This window comes from Mesoplodon mirus (assembly GCF_964341445.2).
Source record: "Mesoplodon mirus genome assembly, chromosome: 8".
Classification (NCBI taxonomy): Eukaryota; Metazoa; Chordata; class Mammalia; order Artiodactyla; family Ziphiidae; genus Mesoplodon; species Mesoplodon mirus.
The window spans coordinates 30,891,551-30,910,707 of NC_138984.1; the positions used below are offsets into that span (position 1 = coordinate 30,891,551).

The 19,157-nt window shown below is 46.0% G+C and overlaps 1 protein-coding gene across 9 annotated transcripts in view; it reads right to left on the reverse strand.

The window, feature by feature from the left end:
* The window catches only part of NRP2 (neuropilin 2), a 116,469-nt gene that overhangs the window by 71,968 nt on the left and 25,344 nt on the right, over window positions 1-19,157 (reverse strand). For all 9 annotated transcript variants that reach the window (XM_082629773.1, XM_082629772.1, XM_082629775.1 and 6 more), the window contains exons 3-6: window positions 10,697-10,878; window positions 4,637-4,867; window positions 3,413-3,568; window positions 1,386-1,555 (exon numbers count right to left, since the gene is read on the reverse strand). In XM_082629773.1, the coding sequence (XP_082485899.1) occupies window positions 1,386-1,555; window positions 3,413-3,568; window positions 4,637-4,867; window positions 10,697-10,878 (739 nt within the window). The remainder of the gene's footprint in view (window positions 1-1,385; window positions 1,556-3,412; window positions 3,569-4,636; window positions 4,868-10,696; window positions 10,879-19,157) is intronic.

Here is a 19,157-nt window from a genome sequence, read left to right on the forward strand (position 1 = left end):
CCTCCCCTCAGTTCCTCACTCCATTGTGTATTTAGTGGCTCAGGTCACCAAGGGGTCAGAGGGCATGCAGAGTCTGCCCAAGCAATTAAGCTTATGCACCGAGTCCTGACCTTTTGCCCGATGAGGACGAGGGCCAACATTTTGAGGCACTTCCCCTCCCACAACACCAAGCACATTTGGAAATGGCTGGATGCTATTCCTTTGCTGACCACAGTGTTTCTTAGTGGCAATCTCTGCGTGATCAAAATTTAGCCAGCACACACTGGTAAAATTTGATTCAGTAAGCATTTATTGGCTACTTAGTATGTGCTCAGCATCATTAAGCATTCAAAAGGAGTACACAGTGCTGTATATGTGCATGATAAACAGGTGGAGAGCAACAAGAGAAAGTATATGATTAGGACCCAAAATGAGGACTACAATCAACAGAATGCTGGCTAGAAAGGAGAACTTTCTGGAAGCTCTGCAAGATGAGAAGCATTATTGGAGAAGCAGAGGAGAGATAGTGACAGATGGCCTTAGGGTTGTGCGTTAGAACCTCTGTGGACTCCCTGGAAGTTTCTACATTGTCTGCTCTGAGAGTCCTTCTCAGAGTAGAGGTCGCCGTGTCGCATCAGAGCTAGGACAGGCTTGTCAGTGGGTCACGAGGCTGTCTGCCGTGTGTCATGAAAGCAGTCATTGCTCTAGCATGGAACTAGCAGCTTGCTCTTCCCTGGGGATGAGAGCTGGACCAGCATGTAGTGCAAGGGAGGATTACTCAACAGGAGCTGCAAATCTTGAAAGAAGGAAAGCAAACAATAGTCTGAAAAGATGCTGCAGGGCATCCGAGCAACTGGAGTTTCACTCCTGGTAGCGACATTTTCCCGTGTGTTCTCCTGATAGCTATAGGCAAAACCTTCCTGGGAGGGCTCCCCCTGAACAGCAAAGATCATGAGAAGCTGCCATGCTTCTCATGCCTGCCCTTAGGAAAAATGCCCCCTAAGTCTCTGATGCCTCCCTATGCTGAGAATGAGGACGCTCTGTGACTGTTTATGGAAGTTCCTTGGATAACTATAGTGAAAGGGCAAACAGCTTCCCAGCCGAGCAACTTCTCCAAGGCCTGGTAATCTTCACAAGGGCAGAGGCAGTGTCCATCTTACTTGTTATTTTATCCCAGCACTTAGCACAGTGCCTGGTATAGTCTATTTGTGCCTGGAATATGGATTTCTTTGGATGGATGGATGGATGGATGGATGGATGGATGGATGGATGGATGGATGAAAGAAGTTCTCAAGTATGTTGTGTTTATTTTCTTTGTGTTCTTTGTCCACTCTAGCGAAGGAGCCAGCCCCCTTGCCCACCAGTGCACACACACTCTGCACACCCTCTGGTATCTGAGTCAGTACCTGGAGATACTCCTTGCTGGAATCCAAGTTGGGTGTCCAGCCGTTGTCATCGCCATGGAGCCGGCTTTGTTGAGGTGTCCACCTCCCATCAGAGTAGGTAGATGAGGCACTGATCTGTTCATTAGCAATCCGGCCAGACTCCATTCCCAGAGGGACATTGCACTGAAAGTCTGGGGGATGGAAATGGTCGAGGGCAGAGTTAGGTCTCTCCACCTTAAACCCCTGGGACCCCCAGAACGCTGCTCCCTTCTAGGGATGAGTCCTTGCAGGCACTCCCTCATCTTAAAGACCTAATTATACACTCACATTTTAAAAACAGCTATGCCAAGTCACAGAGATTGACAACCCCTCTGGGTCTGAAAGGAACTAAATTTGACCTAAAAGAAATCAGGCTGTGGGTAAATAAGAATCATCACACAAGTTAAAAATACAATCTAAAGCACAAGAACTGTCAGTGCTACAGGCTATGGATGCTCACAGTTTCCAGATGCACTATTATTGAAATACAGGTAAACACGTGATAGACTTGGGTGGGCTGGTACATCGTGGGAAGCCTGCTTTATTAATAAACACCCAGGAGGCACTTTTGTTTCTTCCTTTCTTTCACTCAACTGTCTCATGAGTTCTGGCGCAGAAGACAGACATTACAAAGCAATAAATACCTGTGTTTGGGAGACCTCTCTGTAAGCAAAGGTGTGTCACTCTGTATTACCCTGCACCACCTGTCTGGGCAAATGGACCCAGAAGTCACTTCCCCTGGCCTTGCACTGTCAGTTCAATTGCTGTCCTTCCTATGGATCCCACGGACACTGGTCAATATTTGTGTGTGCATGTGTCAGATAAGGACCAGCAATCTTTTTCAGGTATCAAACCTACTCTGTAGCTCTGTGACCGCACTGGCCATTTGCAGAACTTGGTGCAACTCACAATACTGTTTTCTTTTTTTTTTTTTTTTGGCAGTACGCGGGCCTCTCACTGTTGTGGCCTCTCCCGTTGTGGAGCACAGGCTCAGCGGCCATGGCTCACGGGCCCAGCCGATCCGCGGCATGTGGGATCTTCCCGGACCGGGGCACGAACCCGCGTCCCCTGCATCGGCAGGCGGACTCTCAACCACTGTGCCACCAGGGAAGCCCACAATACTGTTTTCTTGTCACTCAATCTTCAGGAGCTCTTTGAAGAAAAAAACAAAAGCAAAACCCAGAACAAAACCCAGCAGTCGGCCAGGCTGCCGTGTCTGCAGGTATGCACGTGGTAAGCTGTCCACAGCCATAGCAGGATTTGCCCAGCTCCACTCATCCTGAGAGTGTTCCCGTAGTCCTTCAAGTTATCATTTGGGATTCTTGGTGAAAATGGCAGCACATCTTAAGCACATGTCCAAGAGGAGCTGATTTAAAGATGTAGCTCAGGGCAAGAGACTGATGGTCTGGGTTCAAAGACAGCAGGTTCCATGACCGCTGGGGTCAGGGTTATACTTTCTCTGTTTGCACATAGTAGAAGCTCAAAAAACTGTGTTTATTAGAAGAATGAACTGAAAGTCCAAGCAGTGTACCAGCCTAGTGAGAGAAACTCTAGCCAGGGCCAGAGATGTTTAATGTCAAAACATAGGTATATAGAGAGAGGTTTAAAATTGCTCAGTTTTTTGACAATGGTCACTGAGGCTTGGAGAGGGAAGAACATGGCCCCAGACTCAAAAAATGTTAGCCCAGGAGGGGACTCGATATAAATATCCTAACTAACCTCCCTTTCATTCTGAGCCTTGAGATGGCCCTGCGACATTTCACAGGAATAACTAATGCTTGGTATACATACTTTTTCTTTAAAGAAATGAGTAGCCAGATTGACATTTATCCTATTTTCATTAATCTCTGCCTAGCAAGAGGACACAGCTCCCATCCCCTGAGCTCAGATGCCACTGCAAATTCTGGAGAATTCCTATTGCCTTCTCTTGCAGGTCAGCCTCTCTTCCCCACACACCCTCACAGCCCTGAAGGGAGGACAGGACAGAGGTTCCCAACCGGCCGACTCACTCTCCAGAGGCTCTTGGTGAACCAGGTAGTAACGTGCAGAGAAGCCATCCTTGGCCACTGCCATGTCCGTGTGAAAGGTCAGAGAGAGGATCCCAGTGGCCGAACGGAGTTCAGAAGGTGTTCTGGTCCCACAGTACTTGCCAATCAGGGGTCCGACTGGACATGCAGGACAAAGAGAGGTCACAGAAATGGAAATGCCAAACCCCATTGGCCATACATTCTCCCTTCCCACAATTACAAGTCATTCAATGGAGCATCACTTTGGATGCCTTGGCATAAAAGAGCAACCAGAGATTTGTTTTAAGAGCGATGGCTAATATTTTTCCTGCACATTAAAAAGTATTTTCACTGACCTGGCCTCATTCTGTTTTCACAGCCCTGGGAGGTGGACTGCAAAGGTATCATTATAATGCCTGTTCTACAGAAGAAGAAATTAAGGTTTGGAGAGGGCATGTGACTTTTCATTGTTCATACAGCTAAGAAATAGCAGAGCTGGGACTCCAACCCAAGTTTCCTGACTAAATCTTATGCTTTTCTCAGGAAATGAAATTGCTTAGCCATCAAGTCTTCCTTACAGTGCAGAATACTTAGAACGACTAAAAAAGTGAAAGACTGGTTTCCTTGCTGATACTAAATATACCCAAGACTTATGCTGGTCTCCACCTGAGAAGTACAGGTTCCTCTTGGCCTTGGGGGGATGCACCTTTTACGCATCTATGACTATATAAATGATAATAAACTTACAGTAACTATAATGATGATAATAGCAGCTTATTTATACAGATAAGACCCAGAGAGGCTAAGGAACTTGCCCAAGGTTGCGGAGCTGCTAGTATCAGAGCCAGGATTCAAACTTAGTCAATCTGGCTCTAGAGTCCTATTTGGGCATAGAGGGTGGTCACTGAGTCACTCTCTATGGCAAGCCTGATGACTTGGAGCAGAGAAGAACATTACCTATAGGTTTTCTCATCCTCATCCAAGTATCTACTCAGTTTCCTCCTATCCTTCTCCAAAGACATATCTTCAAGAGAGAAAACTGCCTTTCTACAATGTCTCTGAAGTCATCCTTGGTGAAGGATAAGAAGAGAAAGTCATCATGGGTCATAGATAAACCCTGAGGAACTTTAAAGTCTTTGTTCTCTCTCTTTTTTTATTGCTCCTAAAGCAATTAGCAGGCAAAGGCGAAGCTACTGAGAAGTGCCTGGTGATGGCGCCGTCACTCACCATGGGGGATGCCATCCCAGATGTCCAGCCAATCGTATTTGCAGTCTCCCTCTCCCACCTGCAAAGGGTCGTGCTCCAGGTCAAAGGTCAGGAACTGCAGGATGATCTCCATCTTGGGTTTGGCCAGGATGGTGAAGGTGCAGTCCAAGTTGTGTGGGTACTTCTCGGGAAACCCGGGGGACTCGATGGTCCCGTTGGGGCTTGTGAAGTTCTTTGAACAATCTTCGGAGCCTGTATGTAAATGAGAACCATAGCATTAAGAGAGTGGAAGAGGATGCCTTTCTCTGCTGCCTCTGTCACATGGGTTATTTAAATGTTTGGACCCAAATTTCCCTACTCACAGAGTTTTTGTTTCCACTGGAGTGGCCCTTGAAGCAACATACTTTTCACATCAACATTTCAAGCCATTAAGCCAGACCATCTTTAGGAGAGAAATTAGGGAGTACAGCAGGCTTGCTCTACATATTAGAGTAAGAGCAGCAATTGAGGATTTGGGAGGGGGGTGGTGTAGAAAGAAGTGTGTGTGAGATACAGGGAGGGAGAGAGAGAGATGGATTCTCTTGAAAAGAGGAACAGAGTCTTCTTTCTCAATTACTCAGCTGCTTGCTCCAGAAATGTAAGTTATTTCAATCCTCAAGGAAGGCTTGCTGATTGCCAGCAGGGAAAACAATGTTACCCCTTATTTATTGCTGACCTCGACACTGGCCCCTATTGTGCCAGAGCCAACTTGGTGCCCCCATCTCCCTCCAAGATCCAAGGTGCCTCAGGGGAGGGGCAAAGGGGAGCTCGGGTCTCATTCATGTCATGACTGTATTAAAACTAGCGGCTCTGTAGTGGCCGGACAATTAACAATTGAGGTTTGTAGCTGGTGGAGCACAGCAGGGTCTGGGGATGTTAAAGGCCGCTCCAGCAGCAAGTTTGGAAAAAATGTGGCAGTGCATTGACATTTGGAAGGCTTCTGGTTCTTTTGTGGTGGGACGGCCTTTTTTCTCTCCTAAGCTCTTGTGTCTGCTTTCTTGGGGCTCATGGAGGCGTCTTATTAAATGCTGCACACATTCGCATCCTGGTGCAGGCTTGGACCGCAGCGGGAGGGAGCTCGTAAAAGGATTACAGCCACTGTCTCCCCTAATGCCTCAAGGTGGAGTCACATTAAAAGGGCCCTCATGTGCTGTAACCCAGCCACCATTTGCCAGGGTCGCCTGGGACGGTCCCAGGACACTGCAGCCCAGACCATGGGCCCAGGGAGCTGCACGGAGCCGGAAGTTTTGCAAGTTAACGGGATGAATGTTAAATGCTGCACAATTAGCATTGATTTCACTACGTTCTGATTTTAAAATTGAAAAAGGGAGCAGGATTTACGAGGGGAATAATAGGCACTGTAAGCATGAAGGAAAAACACAGAAATACTAGATAAACTAGGTGTTTACTGGCAGAAAGTGTCCTCTGGGGATCCCACTGAAATATAACTGCGCGATGTCAATACGCTGATCTTAGCCCGCAGCGATGTCTTTATCCGTGGCTCCTGCAGCAGCCCCTCTGCGAGTCTCTTTATTGATGATGGCTTTCTGGAAAGCGGTAAATGTCTGACTTGGAAAAGGTGCCATGCAAATAAGTGGGGGAGGGGATGGAAACTTTTTTTAGCATCAGACAGGAAGTTCCAATATCCCTGATCACCCTTCCATCACCTCCGCCCTTCCAGCCAGCACTGAGCCTTGGCAGGGTGGGAACCCAGGACACCTGGGGTGAGAGCTCATCTTTTCAGGATTCTTCTTCAGAGGCTCTCCAATGCTGCATCCCAGAGGCTTTGTGTTCCATCATTCTGAGGCCAGGTGGCCCAGTGGGCAGCCAGGCTTGGAGGCAGGAGATGAGATGACCTGTCCCCCAGTTTGTTTACCACGGAGCCCTCAGTTTTGTTTACCATCAGGACCCCAGCTTCTGAAAGCCTCCTGGACGGTCCAGGATGAGGCAGTTTAGCAAAGCCAAGCCAGCTGGCAGGTCTTCAGGTGGCTGAGAGGGATTTTGAAAAGGTTAGCGTTTATGGCTGCTGGGCCACTTTGCCAGAGGAAATTAACTCTATTCACAAGTAAGTTGCTTCTAGAAAAGGAGTCCTGACACTCCCTCCTAGCGTTTGCCCTATTGTCATTCCTTTCCAAGGCAAGGGGAATCACCCCCCCACCCCCCGGAGTGGGGAATTTATAGTGGAATCTTTCTTTAATCCCTGTCATCCATGGGGGACAGGCGCTTCCACAAAGGACACTTGGAAAGCCCAAGAGAGGCCTGGAGAATGTGAGATTCTAAAGTACCCACAGTTTCCAAGGTTCTGTGGTCCTGTAATGGACTGGAGAGATTTTTTCAATCTGACGTCCTTAAGGCAAAAAGAAAAAAAAAGTGTGTATCTATCTCTGACATATGGCTATACACGGGTGTATCCTGTGGCTTATTTTGAATGAAGTAGAAAAACAGTTTTATCCTTTTCATGCAGAAAAATCAAGCCTGTCCATTACAATCGTGCATCCATCTATAACTGCACCATCTTGCTGTTTGGACTATGGTCAGTGTCAGAAAGCAGGCAGCTGAATATCAAATGTGGAGAAGGGATCTCAGGAAAGGGTGTCCATCCCTGGGACAAGGGTTGAGTCTTGCAGTTATCTACCTAATCCAAGATGCTTTTCTGCATGTGTTAAAAGGATTAAAGGTTAAAAAAATAGCTCAGTCAATAAATACTCAAGTTCATGCAATGCTAAAATTGTCCATAGAAGCTGGGGGATTTGGGCTGCAGTGAATGATTTCATACCAAAGGACTCTGGTATGAAAAATGCCCACTCCGTGGTTTTTCACTGTAAATTGTACGATAACTCTGAAAGCAGCAGAAGAATCTGCACACAACAAGGCTATTGAAAACATGGTGGATTTATCCAAAGATGAGTTGAGGCTGACCACAAAGGTAAATCCAGTTCTTCAATTTAGGAAGTGGGAGTAGGGGGCACCCCAGGTTTTCTCTGTCTGTGAATAACCCGAGATTTCAGTTTCCAAAATGTCACTGGGCACCACGAAAGAAAACTTGATCTTGAACTTTGGTCAGAAGACAGGAAACAAACACATAAAAACCCCCATATTTTCCAGTGATTCAGTTTCCAATGTTACTTTTAAAATTATTTTAAAATTCCTTTCTCTGTTCTGCTTATGATTTGGTGACTTGGGATCACTTAAGTCAGCGAGTTGTTTGGTTTACCCTTTTATATGTGGACCGTCTGGTCATACACAGACTCTTTCATAAACCACTTCATTCAGGGCAGACGTGAACCTCCCTCTCCAGCCACTTACCCCCATCTGTACTGAATTGTGAGTTTATTTCTGTCAGTATAACTCTGCAGCAGAGCCCTGCCTGGACGATGTGCTGTCGAAGGCTTCCAGAGTTTTCTGTACAGTTGTGTATCTGTTTACAGTTCCCCCTTCTCTCTCTTTATGAATCTGACTAGCAAACACAACTGTGTTTATTTGGATTTCTTCAGCATGTTCATGCGTTTCTTTCATGTTCTGTGGATGACATAACTTTGTGTATTTTCTCTCAGGGCTCCAACAGTGGAGATCGGGGTGTGGGCTGTGGCACCTGGACGAATGCTCATCTTCCTAAACTTCTCAGGTTTGAACTTGGCACGCCCCGCCCCCTGCACATATACGTGCTTTATGAGGGTCGACTTTCAGGCTGAGAGTTGTTCTCTCCAATGGGCATGGTGGCACGTGTGAACAGCGCCGAGGCCACTGGGCTCTCACCTCTTTCTTACGTTCCCCAGAAGAATGGCTGTTGTTGGCCAGTCTGTTACCTCCCACGGCTGCAGTCATCTTTTTCTTCCTTCTGTAGGCAATCCCAGGCCTTAAAGTAGACTGCCTCACTTCTCCATGCCCAAGCCACCTTCCTTGGCTGGCTCCTTTGTTTCTAGGCTTGCTGCCTCATTCAAAGTCCTACATCAGCCTGTCCTCAAAAGAGCAATGCTGAGTTATGATACCCTCTGTGTGTTTTGTCCTTTAATATCGACTCTTCAAATTTGCATGATGGATAGAGCTAATGTTCACGTTTTTGTGTCAATTTCTGCAGGATGTGGCACCCTCCTTTGTGAAATACTAAGTTGGGAAACATGAAACAGAGATGAGCTGGAATGGTCCTCCCCACCCTTGTTCTGACTTCCGGTGGCCAGCTCCCTGGATGCCCTTGCTTGGAGCTGTTTTCCTTTCACGGTCAGTGCAGTGGAGCTGACTGGCAGCTTTAGCACTGGGGACCTAGCTACCTAATAGACTTCCCAGATAACCTGCCGGCAAGCCACTCAGTATCTTCCTCACTTTCACATCCATAGCATGTTAATCATGCCTTCACAGTTATTCACTCTGCCTCGTATTATAACAATAGTTTACCTTGCAATTTACATTATCAATTTACACATATTCATCCAATAACATAGACTGTGCATCTGTTCTGTGCTGTGGGTTTACACACTGTCTCCCCAAACAGAAGAGGGCAAACACCCCGTTTCCTTCCTTCCTCTCTTCTCTCTCCCCACTAGTCCCCAGCAGAGGATGGCGTAATGTGGGGTCCATCAGTGCCGGTGGCACTGACTAATCTGAATCTCACACAGGACTCAGGGGAATGCAGCTGAGGCGATTTGGCAGCCTCACACCAGCCCGAGCCACTGGACACACAGATTGTCAGTCCCTGTGACCTCACGTAATCAGCAGCACGATGACCCGTGGCAGACGGTCCTTCCTGGGACTCGTGCCCTGGGATGCTCCCGGCTCCCACTCTGGCTCCAACCTTTCACTGGATTCTATGATCTTGTTCTCAGGCAGACAAATCTGGCAAATATTTAGACAGAGTGGATATAAAAAGTGCTTTCAGCAGCTACCACTTCCTTTCAAGAATTGTTTGGCGAAAAGGAAAATATATATGAATAGTTCCCCTCACACTGAACTCAACAGGCGCCTGACTTGGGCCCCTCGATGACAAGGCTGACAGCCTCCCCTTTCAGCAGACTCTGTCCATGAGTTGTAAAACTTGGGCTGCTGGAGAGGGAAACACAGTCGTAGACGGGGTGGGAGCCCCTGAGGTGGGGGGGGGATGGGCAGGGGTGAGGGGAGAACTGGAGGATAAACTTCACTTAGCCTCAAGATAATGAGCTCACACATGGGGGGAAAGGGCACGCTGCTCGGAGTGCTTGCGTGGAGATGCTGAACCAGCGACTTGTGAATCAAAGTCATCTCTACCCAGTTATGGATATTAAGCATTGGCCCATATTCTCAGGATCTAAAGTAATCTAAGGGGGACCTCATGGAAAGCAAGTAGTCAACTTAAAAGAAGGGCAATGTGCTTCTCCTCTCTTTCTGCTATCTTTTTCAGGGTGTTGGCTTCACCGGCATTTAGGAGCTGTGGGTTCAATGGGTAGACGTGATGCAGTGGAACAGCAAGGGAAATTCCTAGGAGCCATATTTGGGTGTAAAAGCAACTGTGTGACTTTGCTGGTGGTAGTGGTGGTGGTGGATCATAGTAAGATTTTTAGAGACTCCTAACACTGAAAAGATGATGTCCTTCCATCCCATGTGATTCCAGAGAAAGGCTGTGTTAAATCATGAAGTAATTAGGAGGACGTTTAACCAAGTTTTGTTTTTACCATGAAGATTATTGTGATTTTTTAAAAAAAAACACAAAAATCAAATTCTTTCCAAAAGTGTTTTTCTACGTAACGGGTTCTCCTATTCTTTTGTTGCCACAAACAATGTTTATCTGCCCAACATGCTGCCCCCAAGCACTAACCGGGCAGCTCTCCCTCTTAAATTGGCGGGTAACTTAAACTGGCTTTTCATCTCAGGCTGTTTCCAGGTTCACCTTGAACCTCTCTTCCCTCCATCAACTTGCTTAGGCTGGATAAAATTAGAACCCTCACCACCTGTGTCAACCCCCTGGGCTCCATCTATGAGCACATAACTATTACGTAGTTCCCGCACACAGCGCCCCATGGCCAGACACAGAGGGCGGAGTCCCATCTTCTCTCCACCCATGACCGCACTGACCTGTCTTGAAGATCTCATAGCGGAGGGAGAAACCTGCCCCCTGCCGGGCGTAGTCGGAGGTGAACTTGATGTAGAGGACCGAGCCCGAGGAGATAATGGTGGGTGGGGCGATGTTCCCACAGTGCTTTCCCAGGAGGTCTGCGGATTCGCTGTCCCCGTCCCGAATCTCAATGAAGTCATACCTAGGTACGGATGGCACAAAGGGGCACATATGAGAAAAGACCACTTTTAGGAGATGAAAAGGACTATTTTCTCCCTCCAGCTCAGGTGCCTCCATCCACTTCTAGACAGTCAGGTGTTTCGTATTCATCAAAGGGCACTTATGTTTGCTTGTAGAGACTGGCAAACATAGATATAGGAAGTTGCATTGCTTTCTGAAAGCCACACAGAATGAGCACCTCAGTGGATGGCTAGACTTCAAGGCCTTATCTCTTGCTCACATAAGAGCAGTAGCATCATTCTATCAAATGTCTCAAATATTTTTTTCTACGTGCGGTAGCACCATTTTTATTTCCATTATGATCTCTCTGAATCGTAGTCTTTTCTTCTTAGCTCTGTGTCTCTGCATGTTACTTAACCCTTCTGAGCATCAATTTCTTCATCTGTAAGATGAGGATACAAATATCCACTTTAGGGGATTGGGATGGAGATGGAATGAAAAAAGGTAAGGAAGGTGCTAGGCACCGAGTCAGGCACGTGGGGGCTGTTTCAGAGAGATTTGTTTATGTTCCTGCCTCTTCCCCAAGTTCAGTTCTCTCCTGGGTCATTTGCTCTTCTCTTTAACGTTTAGTGACAAAGACTCCCCAACCGTGGGCCACTTGCCTCCCTGAGATGACTCCGTGAAGTTCACAACAGCAGTGTCTATCTAGTTAATAGCACGTTTTTAAAAGGGGTCAGCACCACATTAGATAAGGCAATAAAAACCTTTCTCCAGGGACTTCCCTGGTGGCACAGTGGTTATGAATCCGCCTGCCAATGCAGAGGACACAGGTTCGAGCCCTGGTCCGGGAAGATCCCACGTGCCGCGGAACAACTAAGCCCATGCGCCACAACTACTGAGCCTGCGCTCTAGGGCCTGTGAGCCACAACTACTGAGCCCATGTGCCACAACTACTGAAGCCCTCGCACCTAGAGCCCGTGCTCCGCAACAAGAGAAGCCACCGCAATGAGAAGCCTGCGCACCGCAACAAAGAGTAGCCCCCCGCTCGCGGCAAGTAGAGAAAGCCTGCGCACAGCAACAAAGACCCCAATGCAGCCAAAAATAAATAAATAAATAAAATTTAAAAAAAAAAACAACACCTTTCTCCAAAAGCAGGGGGTGAGTCATGGGCACCCAGCATCTCTGAGCATATAACTATTAGTCTCAGCAAGAGGCAGAGTGGGCTGCCTTCCCCACCCTGAGGCCTGAGTTCATGTCAAACAGAACCAAAAGACACCTCAAAGACATCCTTGGCTAGGTTCATGGGATGGCACACCTACTGCGCCATTTTATCTGTACGGATGCACATTTTCAGCTTTGGTGTGTGGTCTGGCAATCCTCACTGTCCCGCGTCTGTGCTCCTTGTCTGGGCTCCCAGGGAATGCTCCTGTCACAGCTGTTGATGTGGAACATTTCTTCCCCACCAGCTCCCTCAAACTGCTGGCCTCTGTACCATTATTTACTGAAAACCATCCATCTCCCTCTCTCTCCCTGTTTATTTATTTTACATCAACCTGTTAAAACAACATGTCCGAAATCTCTTCTTTTGGGGTAAAGAGAGGGACTGGGAAGGCTACCCTCCCTGGGATATGCCACAGGTGGCCTGCAGAAGTGACTTGTTTGAGCTGGAGTGGCCTGAGGCCTCACCACCGCCCCTGGGAGCCATATTTCAGATGGCTCAGCCACTTCCAAATAAACAGGCCTTCGAAGGGAGTATACGGAGTGGACCAGGGTTAGTTCATTCTTAAACCCCAGAGGGCTGGAATCCTACAGTCCAAAGAATCACAGAAGCTGGTTAGAGTCTAGAGAAGAGGAGATGGCAGGGTTTTCCCCCAGGAGCTCTGAAGAGATAGACACAGATTGGGAAAGGCAGGGTGGGGGGAGGGGGGGGAATCTGTTTAGGTCTTGTGATTTCAGTGTGGGAGATGGTGCTGACTTTGAAAATGTGCTTCCTCACTTCCACAACAGCAGTGAAAAGACACTTAGTTTGTTCTCAAAGGAAATTCCCCCCAAACTTCTGGAAAACCCCTCCTTTGTATTTCCACAATGAGGTAAGCACTGTTGGACAGTCACTCTCAGCTGAGTAATGGTGATGCCTTCTTTACCAGGGTGCACAACGGTGGAGAAGCACCTATATCCATGGAGCAGACATTACCCAGCTTGCCTGGAGGAGTCAGTGTCCCCCTAGCCCACCCCCACCCCTGAATTAGACAGAACAGGGTTTGGATCCCAGCTCAGACTTATTAGCTGGGTCCCCTCAGGCAAGTTACTCAACCTTTCTGAGCCTCAGAAATGGGGAAAATAAGAGCAAAATAGGGCTACTAGAATTTTTCTCCTAGGGTTTTTTCTGAAAGTTAAATGACCCACATCATCTGTATAAAGTGTCCCAGCACGTGCTTCATGAGTGTTCACAGGGATTTGTTGTATTTTCACACCCATTTCAGAGCAGAAGCAGCTGAGCCATAGTGCAGAAGTGACTTTCCCTAAGAGACGGAGCAAGTGAGTAGAGATGCAGTATAAGAGGGAATGTACATCTGTTCAAACATTTTGGAGGGCATTTCGGCAAAAATGTGAGAAGAGTTAATATGTACACATCCTTTAATCCTAGCAATCCTGCTGCTAGGATTTTTTCCTAGGAAAATAATCAGACAATTGTGCAAAGATGTATATGCATCTTTGTGTGTATTTATTTTAAAAAGCATGTGAAAAGTGAAAAGATGCTTTGTTTATAAACAGCATTGTGTCTAAATGTCCAACAGCAGTGGTGGGTAAATGAATTTTGGATATTTATAAAATGGAATACTCCACTGCTATAGTAAAAGTGCTATAGGTCTAGTGGTTTTTTTTTGTTTGTTTTTTGTTTTTTGTTTTTTTGCTTTTAAGGAAAAATGTCCACGATATATTGTTACATTGAAAAAAAGTAGATTTTAAAAAATAGTATGCTTTAATATATATATAGGTATATATATTTACTTGCATATACATACAGAAAAAGTCTGAAAGAATATAGACTAAAATAGGGACTTCCCTGGTGGCGCAGTGGTTAGGAATCCACCTGTCAATGCAGGGGACACGGGTTCGAGCCCTGGTCCGGGAAGATCCCACATGCGATGGAGCAACTAAGCCCGTGAGCCACAACTACTGAGCCCGCGTGCCTAGAGCCCGTGCTCCGCAACAAGAGAAGCCACCACAATGAGAAGCCCGCACACCGCAAGGAAGAGTAGCCCCCGCTCGCCGCAACTAGAGAAAGCCCGCGCACAGCAACGAAGACCCAACGCAGCCAAAAAGAAAGAAAGAAATTAAAAAAAAAAAGAATATAGACTAAAATATTAACAGTGGTGAGATATATGGATGGTGGGATAATTTGTAATTTTTACTTTCTTCTATTATCTGAACTGTTTACAGCGAGCCTGCATTTCTTTAAAATATATAAAATAACGATACTTCCATAAAGAATTTTTTCCAAAGTAGAAGAGCCGAGAAAAATAATCCAGCTCTCAAAATCTTGCAGATAAAAAACACCATCGTCATCATGACAATCATCAACCATCTCACAGAATCACCGTAAGGACTAAATAAGACATAGCTTGTTGGAGCACCTAGAATAATACCAGGGACATGGCCCACACTCAGTGAATACTTAAAAAAATTTTTTTAAAGACTCCCAGATAGCTCCAATGTTTGTGTTGCCAATTTCTATAGGAAGGACAGAAAAAGGCCCTGACATCCCACTGGCTTGTTCATCAGAAGCGGAGGGTTTTACCTGGTTGCCTAAATACCCGTGGAGTAATTTAGGGGATTAACAGAATCAGTGATGAAGCAAGGCTACCCAGCACATGTCATAGCTATAAACTTGCCTCAATTTACTCAATGGATATACCACCCAAATCCTTTTGGGTAATGCGGCCAGCTGCAAATACATCCTTACATATCTACGTACACATATAGTGAAGAGAGACATTTTTGAAAGAGGTTCATATAAATCAATCATATCATACAGTTTCTCTCTGAGCTTGTTATTTAAAGGACCCCTCTGGTGAGTCCTTTTGTGAAGTAAATCATCAGTCCTTACTTGAACTTCTTAGAAAAACTGGATTTTCCTATTCAGTTTGCTTGAGGGGAAAGCAACCCAGTCACAGTTTGGCAGCTAACACCCCCCTTCCCTTCAGTGTTGGGGTTCTGCCCTGTAGACAAGCCCCAGCTAACCACCAGGTCTTCTGGCTGGGGTTTTTGTATGAAGGGCATATTCCAAATGACATGCTGACTCCACACAGAATGTTTCATTTACCTCCTGTGTGACTGATTCATTTGGGGACATTTTTTCTTATCAGGGATTTGCTACAGCTGGAGTAAATCTCCTTAGAAATTTCAGTGTTGTCAGGTTCATTTGTGAAGACCTAGCGGAGACTTAGGAAATTTGTGGCCTTGGAATAGATCTGACTTTGCATCTAGCATCTAATAACCAGCATTTGTTTGGTAAAGGAATCTGGGCTGCAAACTCAGAGCTCACTCCGATAGTCAAGTAGGATAACCTGAAAAGCCATTCCTCTTATTCATTTTCTGGAAGGAAACAGAAACCAGCTAACAGACATATTAACTATTGTGTTTGCATTTCATTATTCCTAATCTCCCTCAGATGAAAAAATTCCTTTCAAAGCTTTAACACTACCTTTTCTTATTTATTTACTTTCCTAAGCCGAAGTAGCCATCTCTACTCCAGTTCCTTTTTTCTCTCTAAAATGGTTCCCCGAGTACCTTTTTACTTTTCTCTTCACAGATTCCGACATCTGTATGTTGAGCATTTGTCTAATGAATGCTTTCTGTACTTTCTTTCTTGACTTCAAAGTCTTAATTTCTCTCCCCAAATCCACATTTTGGGCATGGGAATCTTGATGGTGGAATTAATTATAAGAGTCCACAGGAGAGATATGAAAAAGCAACAGTCTCATCTCTTCTTCTCATCACTAGGCAGACATGAAAAGAAGCTTTCTACTTTCCATAACTCTATCCACACTTGACGCTGCCCAGCAGGCGACCAAAGGCTGGGTCAGCCAACCGAGGCTGTGCTGGAAGATTTACCACGTGGAGGCCCCTTCTCCCAGGGCTGGATAATATCTAGCCCCATCCAGAGTCTACCTTTATGGATGTCACATAGAACGGCTTGTGAGGGGATTTCTATATCATAGGCAGAGTACTTAGCTGCTCCAAGGAAGAATGCTGTGCCCATTCTATGGGATTTGTCTACACATCTAAGCACCTCTGCACCCAAGTCCTGAAGCCATAAACTTTGCCAACCAGGCAATGCCTCCTCTCATGCTACTTGCATCATGAATGTTTAAGCCATCACGTCTTGGACATGGCAAGGTTTTTCCAGCCCCTGGGCTTTGCACTTTCTCTTCCCTCTGCCTGCCATACTCTTTGTTAGCTTTTGCTCTGTCTGGTACCTTCTCATTCTTCTGAGTGCGAATGTCACCTCCTCTGAGAAGCCTGCCCTAGTTACCCCATTTCAGCTGGCATGCCCTTATTTTCTACCTCACCACCCTCTCATTGCCTTTCTGACTGTTACCATAATCTGTAAGGTTTTGTCAATATACTTTATTTGTTTAGAATCTGTGTCCTCCACTAGACGATAAGCACCATGAGGGTAAGAACCTCACCTTTTCACGGATGAATTTATAATACTTGCATGGTGCCCAGCACACAGGAGAGCTCACTAACTTTCTGTTGAGTGAATAAATGATTGAGGGACCTGAGGTGGACCTTACATGTTAAGAAGAACGAACTCTGCTTTCTGAGGAGTTCGGTCTGTTTTACACTCTGCATTTGTGCACCAACACACTCACTGAACTATTCTGGTTGTATCTGGAAACCAAAATGTTGCCTTGGGACTTGAAAACATGAAATACAACATTTTGAGTGGAAGAAATATCTCAAATCATGCTGACAGCATTTTCTCTATTAGCGGCAAACAAATCAACCATAATTAAAATGCTGTCAAAGTGATTTGAGGTTTTTCTCACACTTTCAAAGTTCCATATTTCATGAGTAGATTATCCAGGCCAGAGAATTTACCACCTCCTGGAGTGCCTTTCTTACAGGAAGCTCAAAGACATCTACAAACACTGTCTTATTAATCCTTACATTAAAACCTGCAGGGGGAGGGGCTTCCCTGGTGGCGCAGTGGTTGAGAGTCCGCCTGCTGATGCAGGGGACACGGGTTCGTGCCCCAGTCCGGGAAGATCCCACATGCCGCGGAGTGGCTGGGCCCATGAGCCATGGCCGCTGAGCCTGTGCGTCCGGAGCCTGTGCTCCGCAACGGGAGAGGCCACGACAGTGAGAGGCCTGCGTACCGCAAAAAAAAAACCCTGCAGGGACAACAGGAGGAAAAAACAACACTGTCATGCACAACTTTCTCAAAGAAGAAGCTGCCTGAGATCTTAAGAGGCTGTGAGGTAGGTCTGCATGATGCTGAAGTTTCTGGTCAATTCAGGCCCAAAGCCAGGTTGCCTGGTCTCCAGCTTAGTAGGGACATCCAGCTTTTGTGGAGAAATCAGCGAGCTGTCAGGTCGGGTTTTTTTAAGAAGCCAATTTTATTTCCTTGAATTTCTCCCTTTCACTGGTACCACTTTTATAAGAAGCTGGTATATCAATGAGAAGAACTCCCATTTACTGAGCATTCACAGTGCGCTAGATCCTTGCTCCACGTAGACACTATTTCATTCAACCCTCACTTAATACACACCAGGCCCTGATATGATTACCATCCATTTGCAGATGTAGAGGCTGAAGCTCAGGGAGATGAAGTGACCTGCCCAAAGTCACACGACAAGGAAAGGCCAGAGGCAGGCTTTGCCCAGGCGGTTTCACTCCAGAGCACGCTGACCTCGCCTCTGGCCTCTGGCCTCATTGTTGCATGAAGATTGGAGTGCAGTGGGAAGGCCAGATTGCCAGAACACCGTAACATCATAAGGTGCCAGGTGCAAAGACACCTCTCCGTCTCAGTCAGAGACTTAACAGAATCTCACTCTTTTTATCTAGCTGTTTTGTTTAAACAAAGCCTGTAGGACTTGCCAAATTTAATAGACAAATCACCCATAGATGCAGTGAATAGATTTGGAATTCACGGTTTCAAGACTCATCCAGTAGAAATCTAGCTTGTAAGTGTTCAGATGGGATAACATATTAATTTTTGTAACTGAAGTATTTTTATAAGTACATATATACCCATATGTGAACATATGGTCCACTGGGTGAGAAAACAGTATCCTGTGTATTTATACACTCTTATTGTATCATCTAGAGCACATATTTTTCAGCCCATGGATTTCCAGTAGGGTCCACAGATGAGCCTCAGTAGGTTGGAGAACCCCTACAATCCTACGCAGAAATTTTGTGTGTTTGTGTGTATGCACATTTTCCTAGGGAAGGGGTCTGGGGCCAAAAAAAATTTTTTTTAATTGCACAGAAACATATCTGTCTACAGGGGTGTGCGTACTCTGGGAAATGCAGTGCATGGGTTTTGTGGACAGACCCAGCTGGTTCCTGGCGCATGCCAGTGGTATGATTTCAGGCAAGGCATTTATCTTCTCTGAGCCTCAGTTTCTTCATCTATAAAATGGAAATAATAATACGCCCCACCTTGTGGGATTGTTGAAAGGTTCGTGAAGGTATATACAGGCCCAGCATAGCACTGGATGCCTTAGGAAGTGCCTGTGAGGCACTGGCTATTTTGATTATTACCTGGGTTCTACAAAATAGGATGGCAGACTTGGGGGAGAGAAGAGTTACATACACACGATGCTTTGGAAACTGAACAGGTGAAGAGGAAATGAAAAGTAATAAATTTAGAGACAGTCTCAATGTTCCCCAACCTCAGTGCTACAGAGGGTGGTTTCGAAAAATCCACCTCCTGTACAACCCCATCAACAATGCTTCATCACTTGAGTTTTTGAGAATTCGTTTCAGTCTCATGTTTCTGAACCCAGGCTATGGAACCAGCCAGCCAGGCTGGGTTCAAAACCACCTCCACTCCCACTTGCTGGGTCTTGAAGAGCTAGGCACTCAACCTCCCTAGATTTGGTGAGTTAATGCACGTCAACAGCTCAGCACAGGGCTAGGCACGTAGTAAATGCTCAATAAATAAACGTTAGTTGTTATTGCTGCTGCTGCTCTCATTATTTGTTGCTGTTGTCTAACTCCATATCATTATTATGTCTTACCTAACTTATTACCATTATTTGCTAACTCCAAGGACTCACACAC